The sequence below is a fragment of the Merops nubicus genome, unplaced genomic scaffold (assembly GCF_000691845.1).
Source record: "Merops nubicus isolate BGI_N331 unplaced genomic scaffold, ASM69184v1 scaffold15694, whole genome shotgun sequence".
NCBI classification, from domain to species: domain Eukaryota; kingdom Metazoa; phylum Chordata; class Aves; order Coraciiformes; family Meropidae; genus Merops; species Merops nubicus.
In genome coordinates, this window is record NW_008605028.1 from 25,153 (window position 1) to 37,113 (window position 11,961).

The 11,961-nt window shown below is 36.4% G+C and overlaps 1 protein-coding gene across 1 annotated transcript in view; it reads right to left on the minus strand.

The window, feature by feature from the left end:
• Nucleotides 1–11,961, minus strand: part of ZDHHC17 (zinc finger, DHHC-type containing 17) — a 57,580-nt gene that overhangs the window by 20,897 nt on the left and 24,722 nt on the right. Inside the window, exons 6-9 of the mRNA XM_008939219.1 lie at nucleotides 11,361–11,523; nucleotides 6,715–6,840; nucleotides 5,368–5,510; nucleotides 2,901–3,001 (exon numbers count right to left, since the gene is read on the minus strand). Of these exons, the coding sequence (XP_008937467.1) occupies nucleotides 2,901–3,001; nucleotides 5,368–5,510; nucleotides 6,715–6,840; nucleotides 11,361–11,523 (533 nt within the window). The remainder of the gene's footprint in view (nucleotides 1–2,900; nucleotides 3,002–5,367; nucleotides 5,511–6,714; nucleotides 6,841–11,360; nucleotides 11,524–11,961) is intronic.

Sequence of the window (11,961 nt, forward strand, 5' to 3'; positions counted from 1 at the left end):
CAAGCCAGTAAACCAGCAGCAAAACAGTGGCTGGGAAGCACAGGACCATAGATTCATAAATCCATAAACACACAGATCATAACTTCCTCATACCCAGCAATGAACAGAATTTCTATTTTAACAAATACACCAGATTCAGAAGCTACTGAGAAAAATCCAGTAGAATAGAAACACAAATTCAGTACACTAGATGCATTTAAACTCTTTGAATTTACTTTCAAGATTAGTCTTTTAGAAGACACATCATTAAGTCTTACAACGTAGAGACTTATTTTTCATGTGAACACCCTGAAATTCAGAAAAAACCACTGCTAATCTTTGGGTTTGTTTGTTCTTTATGAAACATTGTTTAAACTGCCCCTTGCTGTCTCTTCAGGATTAAACCCAGACAACCAGATCTTCCAGACACCTTCAACATCTACACAAAAAGAAAATTCTTATAAAACACATGAATAAAGTAATACTTGCAGCAGTTAAGGCCTTTATATTATTTATAACATAAGGTTCCAGTAAGGCAATTCATGGTAGTTGTTTAGGGTTAGAAACTCTCTTCCAGAGCAAAAGATGGTCAGAGTTCATGAAAACCACCATGACAGGTTTTATCAGTTGAACATTACAGACCGTAAGGTAGTCCTCTGGTCTGCTGCAAGTAATCATATAAAGCTGTAAAAACACAAGAATCCTTTCTCCAACCACAATGCTGTGCCTCATGCTATAAAAATAGAGCAGGCATGCAATTTCTTTTTTCCAATAAAGCTACAGGGCAATTTTCCAGAAGACGAAGAATGAATGTGGAATCTTATTACAAGATTTCCAATTAAAAATCACCAATTAAAGGAAGATGGCCTCAAGCACTACGTCTTGAAAACTGCTTGTCAGAAAATTGTGTCAGCTTTAATGAAGACAATTAGTAGATTAAGTTTTTACACTACTACTTCTGTGTACAAAGACTGTTGCAAAGATTTTGAGGCATACCCTAAATTACAGAAGCAGTACGGCACTTTGACATTCTGAAGTCAGACTATCTAAGGGTAACTACTTGTCTACGGTTACTGCTTCTAGTGGACAAGGATCATCATTCTGTGACAAAAAAACCACCCTCAAACTTCAAGTTACCTTAATCAGAACAGCTAACAGAAATGAAAATCTTAGCAAGTTGGTACAAATATGAAGAAAATACAAGCGTCAGCATAAAAATTTCACAGTTTGCCAGCCTTAATATTAGTACAGCTTCCTACATCAAGATAGAGGTCATCATCAAGTTTGTTTTGGTTGTGCAGCCATTTTAATACAGTCAAGGACTTTGATTTAAAGTTGAACCCAATCTAAGAATATGTGCAAGTTGATGCTATGTTAGTACAAGAAAGCATTTCACAGTATCTCAATATTTGCAAACCAAAATATGTAATAGCATTAGCAAAAGTGAGTTTTTAAAGAAAACCTACAAGGTATGGGGAGCTGAGAATCAGAAGTGTGGTGGTGTAGTTATAACTGCCTTAGAAACTTGCATTTTACTATCTGCTAAAAGTCAGGTTTATCTTAACAAAAAGTTAACTTCAGTCTAGAGGCGAGACATAGTTAGACAGTTCTACTCCATTCCATAAAAACTGAGGAAGTATACTTGCATTTTTAACTATTGCTTTTAAAAATTATTTTCATATTCATTTTGTACTCACTTTCCTCATTCTGCCATTACTAGTAAATTTATTTTGAGTAAAAGCATAGAAAATCAGGCTAGGCAAAGAGACTGGTAGTAGGACCAGCATTTCTAAATAACTGCTTCAAGACACAGTCCTGCTAATACTGATATATATAGATATAGATATTAATTAACAGCTACTAGATTTTCGGGTTTAGGTGTTTTAAATGTGACATAGCAGTCACCTCTGGTCACGTGGAACTTCTATTTTTCACAGCAGCACCTCTGCAAACATTGGCAGCATTTTAGCCAAAGGCAGAATGGAGGCAGGGTCATCTCTGTTGTCAGCCCACAAATGCGAGGCTCATTTAGCTCAGGCTGGAGAACACATTAACAAGATGACAGAAGAGCTGCATGCTGCTGCCCTATGTCATGGCACTTCACTTGAGGATGGGAAGAAAACCGCTCTCTAGAAAAACCAAGCCAACATCCATCATAAATATTAAGTTTACTTCAGCAGTTTACAGATGTAAGAACTTTATTAAACATTTAATCCCTGCTTTGTTTTCTTGAGTATTGTAATTACAATACCCAAGAAAGTTGTTTAAAAAAATCTTAATCTACTTCCTTAAAGTGAATAGCTTACATTTATCAGTTAACTCTTAATTTCTACCTGCGAGTACAAGAAGTTTCTAGCTAGGCAGACAGTCAAAACCAAAAAGAGCATATGCTGAATCTCTGTAATTTAAGTGTTGTTAATACATAACATCTTTAAGGGCTGAAAATATGATTAACAAATATATATAATGTTTGTATGAAATAGAATTTGCAAAACCTTCAGGAAGAGCTACCTTTAAAGCTAATTCTACTGGAACTGGTATATACCATGAAATTATCTACTGTTTCAAAGAAAGGCAGTGTCTATAAAAATGCAGTCAGTTACACCTTTTCATGTCACAGCCAGAGCATATTTTATAGAGTTGCTTACATTTCCCCCACTTAGGAAATTGGTAAAGCACAGGAAATTTTGCAGACTACTGTAAGCCAATTTTGAGGAAAATCTGTCATTCACTGAAGCAAAACAACAGCATGCACATTTTTAAAGCAATAAAATAATTACCATCAATATAGAAAACAAAGTTTAATGAAGAGAGGCACTTTAAAATTTTAGTTTACTTTTATATGTAGGATATTTCTAGGTATTACATAATACTACTAACGTGAAAAAATATTACTTATTACTGTATACAAAAAAGGATATCATTCCAAAACCAGAAGAACCACGTCACATACATCCAGAATTTCGTTGCCAGGTATATTCCAAGAGGCAGTGCACTATGCATGGAGTGATCAAAGAATGACCTGTAAAGCAGGAGCAATGTTACCTGGTAAGTTTGAACTTAAAAAATGTAAATCCTGAACTATTACTTCTTAAAAATAGTTCCCATTAAAATAGGTGCTATATGGGATACTGCTAAATACATTGTAAAAACATTTTTCTCACTTTTATCTTCAAAATTCATGAGAAATTCCCATTTTCAACCTGTCCAGATGAAGGGTCACAACTGAAAGTCATTAAATTAAGATTCATACATATGCTTTTGAAGTGAGTGTCAAGAACTGGACAAGAAAGGTAGAATGAGTAAATACTACACTAAATCTACAATGTGAAAGCAGTTAGAAATCTGTGAGATTCCCAGCCTACAGCACAGGTACTGTTGCAAACTACATTTACTTATGAGACCTCAGTGCTAAAGATATTTTGCAAATCGATACAATGAAAATTAAATGCTAGAATTACTTGAGTAAGAAAAAAGCCTAAGAGATTTTGGTATTATCAGCTACATACTTGAAATATTTCAGATTCTTGAATCACAGTTGCCAATAGAAAGTTGAGGGGGGAAAAAAAAAAAAAACAAAACCAAAACCCAAACAGACTGATTTCCCATATCACTAGATTTCCCAAGTTCTAAGACAAAATGCTGCTACTACTTTATTTTTTTAAAAATTAAAATTCATTTTATTTTCTCATACTCTTATGTTTTAAAGAAAATTTTGAGTAAGGTTGGATTTAGTTTAGACAAACCAGGTCAGTGACTAGGTAACTCCATGGTCAAGAAAAAAATTGCTAAACATACCAAAAGGCAGACTCTAAACTGCTAAATTCCTTGAAACAAAACTCTTTCCATCACCTGCCTAAACACCCTTATATTGATGCCTTTTGCTTTTTGTCCTGGTGGTGCCTTCAGTGCTGCCATGGACAAATACACGCTCTGAGTAGTTTCCATTTTACTCCTTTACTCCCTTGCAGAAACTCTCTCTTCTCTAATGGTGGTTTTTCAGGTCTTTTGAGAAAAATCATATAAGGGACATGAGCTAAGATGGTAAGTAATACGCAAATATATACATTTGGACAGAGTATTTACTTCACAGTAATCTCTCAGTGATTTCTATGTGTTCTCTTCTGTGAAAGGAGTAGGGAGGAAAACACAGCTAAGCAAATTAACTCAACTTCAATGGGGCAAAGAAATATTACTAGAATAACAGCAGAAGTTAGTATTTATACTAATGATCAAACAAAGGATAAGAGAAAGCAAGAACGTTAATCCTGGATATGTGTCAGGGATGTAAAAAAACATAAAACTCGACAAAACATAGATCTTGAGAAAATGGAAGAAATCTTGTCCTTGCTTAAGAGGGGGTGTGGATGAGGAGCTGCATTGCCAAGTAAACTACCTGTGGGAGAAGGTTAGCAGATTGCATAGCCTCAGAGATAACAAAAAGGCTAAGCAAATAATCTCCAAGATCCTGGAGAAACAACAGCCTGATGCCCCTTCACCCCCTTCCAGTGTACTAAGTTCACTAAGATTCTATGAACTTAGTTTAAGGAATAGATATATTTTATTTTCCTCTTTAAATGGAAAGGAAAGAGAAGCAAGTGGTTCTAATAAACGTGATGTTCAATGCCAGAAAAGCAGAAAGCTCAGAAGTATGAAGATACATTGAGTTCTTCTATACATGCCACATATCACAATGGAAAGCAAAGCTTAGACAAAATCGTCTACAGATCTTGATAAGCTCTTGAAGCATGCCTGCAAGTATGTGTGTGCATATGCATGTGCATGTCATCAGGTAAATCATCACAAACACCACCAAAATTTTTATGATCAGTTAACAAATGAAAAACATTATTAGAAAGGAGCTGCCTTCTTTAGTCACCCCTTTCCACAGACACAGAAGCTACAAAACCTGACTTTGATTTAATTTCTCTCTATAAATCTCTGCAGATGCCTTTGGGCACTTAAATTCTAAAAATATTGTGTTTCAATGGCAAACTTGCACATACATTTTTTTCTATTCCTTTCTAATTTCTTTTCCTTTTACTGTTTTCTTTAAAATTCAGGCTGATAACTTTGCAGGTAGACATTCAGCACCCTCCTCTGGAGAATCAGTGAATTTCTGTTCTGATGTTAGTTTCTATTAACTGAGGGGTGTTCACCCCAGTTAATTCCATGGCTATTTGCAAGGCAACAAAGCCTTACAAGAGGTAAAGCTGCAAAAGACCTTTCCCAGAAAAAGCAATAAAAACAATTCCAACAACAAAAAATTTTGCAAGTCAAAAAACCCACACATAAAACAGAAATTTAAGATTACTTATCTAATAAAGATGCCAGCAAAACATTACCTGTGTTCATACTAAACAGATAGCATCCTGATATAACACTTACTTTGAAAGAAACTGCACCATAGCCCAGACACCACCATACATCAGCCCTTTAATGAGCCACGAATCGATATCTAGGTCTGCTATAAACCCAACCAGCCAAATTACTAGGAAAGGAGTTCCCAGCATCACCTTCTGACGGAATTCCTATAGAGAAATACATACCAGTAAGTAAGTCTGTCTTTAGGAACAGGTTGTATAATAATATTCCACAATAAATAGGGCAGCCACAAAAACTTAAATAAATTTTCAGAAAGCTTGCCATCAGGGGAAGAATCTTCATAAATTTTTATCATTTTCTGTATTTACATATCTCCAATGTATGGGCAAAAAAAAATCTTCCTAAAATTTTAGGGCAAATCAATAATTTTATTTTAAAAGAACTGTCTTTTAGAGACTTTACTGTTAATTCAGAATAAAGGCAACATTAGCTCTTTTTTAAGAATCTGTCAAGGTGTATAAACTACTACACAGCATGTGGCAGTGTCATTGAATTTTGAAGACTGAAGTTACATAAGTCATAGACAGAGTCATAATGAAGCATCTATGAAGATACATCAGACCTTTTTTGTTTTATACCATGTTGTTACAATTCCTGAACTCTTTCCACACATTCACAATGCACACGTACACACAATGCAAGGCACAAATCCAAGCCAATAATCACTGCATTACTGTATTACTGGCTGTAGCCAGTGCTTTTATCATCAAGATGCAATCTATCTTTAAATCAAGTTGTAACAAGTCAGTGATAGCAATATCTAATATCCAGCACAACATTCTGCCAGGTAGAGTTAATGCTTTCTTACCTAAGTTATCCAACTATATGCAGGTAGATGGTTCTTCACACTAGCACAATATGTTGTTACCCTTTATACCCTCACCTCTTGCCTCCCACTACCTGCAGTATTAAATAATAACCTGAGAAGAAAGAGGCTTCCACATTAGGGACTCATATTTTACATTATGTTGCCAAGATTGACAGCTTCTTTCATTCAACACACACCACCACATAATTTGAAAGGAGATCAGAGTTCAGGACAGACACTTGAGAAGTGAGCTTTGTGAGTGTCTTGGCTACCCCAAACAATATCAGACCACTTGGTACTTTACTAGCCAAATCAGCTAGCACAACAACTAAACATAACTGTGTGAAGACCAAGGGTTTTCTTTCCTCCTGCCTTGAATAAAGTTTTGTGGGCTTTTTCCTTTTGCAATTCTTTTGTCACAACAAAAAGATGTTTCCCAAAACTGAAATATGGGGAAACTACTTACCATCAACAACCACACACGTGCCCAAACCAAAAGCAGCTGTAATATTGATTTACAGAAGTGCTACACTACTTCTTACCTTATCAGCTTTTAATTTTCTCAGAAAGGATGGACTGTCATATCCCTTTGCCTGTCTTGCTTCCTGTAAGTGATTGATCATCCACACGTTTTTCCTCTGTTTTGCTAGATCAAGTGGTGATTCTCCCTGCCAGGAGCATGAAAGTGGGAAACATCCAATTTAAAGATAAAATGCATTCAGAGTACTTTTGAAACAGAAAATTGGCAGGTAAAAATAGGATATTTTTAAATCAGTTTAAGCTACATTCTGGCATACTTTTTGCTTTGCAGCTTACTTGACACCAAGCATCATTAATTCCATTTGGTCTTTTACATTCCTTCACAACTACACATGTGGACAAGCACAATATTAAATGTGTGATGCTGATGATATGTACGTCCTGACATAGCAATCGTTGCCTCTGGCATAACACATCTGCTTCACTGTGCTACACACAGTCTGCTAGTCTGTAAATGAAAGACTGTGGTTCCCTCTCAGCTATTGACAGGCAGCAGAAATCAAGCAAAGAATAAGAACTCACGACCCACTGGATCATGGAAACTCTCCCAGTCTAAAGTCTGACTTCTCAGTTAAGTCTCTGCCTTTTTGGCAGAAAAAAATTCACTAATAAAATGGAATGTTTCCATAAGAAATTTTTTCCACAAGTCTAATATTCTTACGTTCATCTCAGTTACTAAAGTCCTAGGAAGAAAATGGGAAAGAATAAACTGAATCCTTATATCCAACTTATTCTAAAACTCGGAGCTTTTATGCTTAGCTTGTCTTCATGTACTTTGGATGCCAAGCCAGCAATAGTCCACGCTTTCTCTTTCTCTGCTTTCAGAGAGGACTGACAGGCAAACCAAAAGAGAGACAGAGAGAGAGAGATACAGGGGCCAAAGGTGCCTACCAAACTGATTTGATTTTATTGCTTTTTAAACATTTAGGAAGAGAGCTAAATGAAAGATACTGACTGAGTCAAAAATTATAGAGGAGGCAAGAGACAACCAATTGCAGGTACCTCCAGCTTCAGTTTTGCATTTGACTCCTCCTCTCTTCTACTGGAGTTAACTCCCCTCCTAAACAAACCATTCATGGAGGCTTGAAAAATGGCTGAATCCTCCATCGCACGGCCCCCTCCTAAAAAAAAAGTGAGACAGGTACCAGAAACTGAAATTACCCAGAAAGGGCAATAATTACTATAGACAGAAGAGATTTCAAAGATTAAAAAGTACAGTTAGCTACCTATATCCCATATAAAGACAATGGGCACTGAGTACTTAACTGTCATTTTTGCCTTTGAAATCTTGCTCCAAATGTCTAAAAGGAGAGCAAATAGCACAGACTACAGATTATGAGGTGAAGCTTTTTGCTACTGAATGGGATCTTGTACTCCTCCTGTGAGAGAAGTTTAACTAGCAAAATCAGTTTAAAAATAATAACCTCTTGACTTGACTTCAAAGCTGTTTAGCCAGGTCTTTAGAAAAACAGATTAACTCTATCCTCAACATAAATGCTTGAAATTAAACTGTGGTGCCTGCTTCATCACAAATTTAATAGCACCTTGAATTGCTAATATCTGCAAAGCTGCAGAGATGCTCTTGTTTTAAATATCACCTTATATATCCAGACTGTAAAAATTACCTGTGGACAAGCAATCCCCTCTGGGAGTTGATCTCCCAAGTAAATCCTGAAGTTGTCTTGGGGTCCAGCTGAGCATCCCTTCCACTAGAGGGCCATGAGACACCTAGGAACTGCCTAGATAAAAAAATTGAGGGAGCTTTAACCAAGTCTTTGACTATGCTTCTTATCATCTGGCCATTTTAATAATTTCCTGATATTCACAGGGGTGGTGGATGGCTGACTTGCTTAGAAAGCAGAAAAAAAGAATTCTGTGAACTTAAGCTAGTGACACATTTAGTTTGCCAGCAAGCAATAAAGCTTCAATAATTTATTGTTATCCTTTCCATCTGAACACTTTATTCTGAAGGGTCATTACCATACAGAACTTCAAATGTTTATGTAGACGTCCACAGACAAGCCTACAGGTAACACTGCCTAATTAAGAAACTACATCTAAAGTCCATTCAATGATTCAATATCAGATTTTAAAAAATATACATATATGTTCCTTAAACTATAAAGTCTCTATCACTCGCTAGTAAAAAAGTAGCTTCTGCTTGTATTTAAAAAAAAAAACAATCTACAGGTTTCTCCCCAGCTCCCAGTGATAAACTGACTCCCTGCAAAATCCTGTCCTAATCTACCCAATCTGTCCAATGGTATGGCAAGATGATTTCCTTAACAAAAAAATAAACCAACCAAAAAAAAAAAAAAACAACTCTACTTTGACTACTGCAAAGCAGCTTCCAACTCCAATTGCAAACCAGTTCCCAAAAAGGAAAAAAAGTATCTTACTACAAAAATAAATGTATTTTCTTGTACAGCACAGTATAAAGAGGATAAATAACACAAAGACAACAAAACCACTGCTTGTATCAAGCTTTATTCTAGAATGAGTGCTATTGTTCATATACTTTTCTAACTGTCATGCAAAGTAAAAATGCACCTTAAAGAGATGCCTGGTTCCAATTTGTTCCAAAGCCAGGTGGCCAGCAGCACACACCTTTCTAACACAGACTGCCTAGAGCTGGTAACAGCAGGTCAAAGCTCACACCAAGTATTTCAGCCACTTCACAACCTGAAAACCACACATGGCTTTCAGCCAATGTATTTCTTTAACCTCAGCTGTCTTGGACAGTTCCACGGACTGAGAAATAGACTTGACGAGGTAGTGCTGCAGAAATCTGGAAGTGACTGCATCAGAAAGGAGTCCTCCCTGACTCCTTTTACTTCTGGGGACACATGAGCCACACCACTTCATCCCGTTCGGGCTAAAAAAACCCCTTTTTTTCTGAACCAAGGAGAAGGACAAAGCTGAGTTTATATATACCTATAAAACCCAATCAGATTCTTATGTTTCCTATGTGCTTACTATCACCCAAATCAGCATCTCTTTTAAAGCCACTGGCAGGATGGCAAAACTGCCACTGCTAGATTGATTTTCATCTGCTGAAGATCCTAGAAATGCAGGAAGGCATGCCAGAAATCTAGAGTCCACTGCAGAAGGCAGGCTCCGTTCATGATCCAGCAGGTTCCAAACCCTATTTTTCTACTGACTGCTGCTGTCTGTCAATAAAGGAGAGACCATGCACTGCTTCAGACTAGCAGATACTTTTTTTAATTTGGCCAAACATACGAATTTTTCTTACGGATTTCATATGAGTCCGGAATGTAGGTAAGATGATGACTATAGAACTACAATCACACTAATGAGTCTGCAAGAAAAAAGTATGACACGCTGATTTTTTCCCCACAAAAGTACCTTAATTTTTACCATTAGGTGGTAGAGAAAAAAAACTTTTATTGGAAGTGGGACTACAAGCATAATTCATCCACACGACTGACCTTACAAACCAGGAATAATTATTATATATTCACATCAATACATGCAAGAGGCTAGTTAATTTGTTTTAAATGTGTGAAAAAACATATGATTTTTCTAATGAGTTTGCATTCATGATAATCAATACTTCTGATATTCTAAACTAGATGTAGAATCTTGAAAGAACTAGAAAAGTTTGACTGCACCCTTAAAAAGACTGTTCCGTGCTGTTCAAGAAAATGGATTTTTTTTTTAGCACATTTCTATCACTTCTTACCAAGCAAAATAGTCTCAGGCCATCTTAATCAGTAAGGGAAATGGTGAAAGGTCAAATAAATTTAATTATTTCATATTTTATAAATGTAGTTTTACAGATGTATTTTCCAGTATGACCACTTCATCTCTAATACCCATTAAATGGAAAATACAAATATTAGAAGAGAAACTGAGTAGAGAATTTTTTGTAAAAGTGAATTCTTTGACACCGAAGAAACAGCCGGGGTGGTGAAATGCATCTAATCTGATGTACAGAACAGTCTGGAGGCAATGGACAAAATCACGTTCCATAAGGGCACCTTCCACTGCTGCAGAAGCTCTTACAGATTCCAAGTCTATGGCATAAATTGTAACAGTTGCTCGGCTGGTCCAACATATGCTAGGCACGGGCTCTGTTAGTGCTGAATCTAGCTTCACCATTAAGAGGTTCTGGTGATCAGGCATCTTAAAGTTCTGATGGAAAAGAGACCCCATTTTCTTATTTTACTCTCACTGGCATTTTTAGAACTCCAACTTCCTTCACTGCCACTGGACTATATACTATAGCATTTGTCCCCTCTCTGGAAGAGGACAGAGATGTCTAACATCTCACTCCAACAGACAAGACAGTCACCCCAGAACTTCACTAGAAGACACTCATGTCAGATTTCCAACTTTTAATCCAAATGCATTGGTCTTCACAAGTCCAGTGTAACTGCACAGCCCACTCCCACATATTTGCACATAACCACTGATAAATGATTTAAATGAGTACTTTTTAAGGTGCAGATTTAGTGATTACACATCCATGTTAGGAAAAACTGATCCCAAATTAAACATTACTGGCATGGCTTTTGCTCCATCTTCATGATCCCACCATATTCACAGTAATAATTCTTGAGATTTATCATAGGCTCTGTTATTTCTGCCACAAACCACCTACAGTAAAAACAGACCAAGTGTTTACCTTTATATTTTGAGCATCAACATTAGCTCCAGCTTCTAAGAGAAGGCTAATAACTGTAGTATTTCCTGCTAGCACAGCCCAGTGCAATGCTGTGTTTTTGTGATATTTGTCTCCAAGATTAACAGAAACATTAAATGTAAGTAGTAATCGGGTTGGATCCACACTAGAAAAGAAAATTCTTGTTAGATCCACAGAAGATGATGCTCAAATACATACACTGTAATAGCAAAGTGACTTTTTTTTTTTCCTGATGATTATGGATGGCTCAAATTCCATTCCCTCCAAAGAGCAACCACAATTCTGCTGACTTTTAAAAAAGCTCAGTAAGACAGTTTGTTCTGGAATGTCATGAAACATCTGTGATACAATCCTGTTTTCATGTTTACCAAAACCTAACAATATTAACAGATCTGTAAACACATGCACACAATTATATACTTGGCAGATAAAAAACAAAGTTCAAAATATGTTACATTTCTACCCCACATTGCAAAAGATGAAAATAAAATAGGATGATAGTATTGGTAATGGCAGTTATTCATAAAAGCTAGCCTATGTTCCTCTCAACAGTCAATGGAGACAGGCCCTTTTGAGCAGGAAT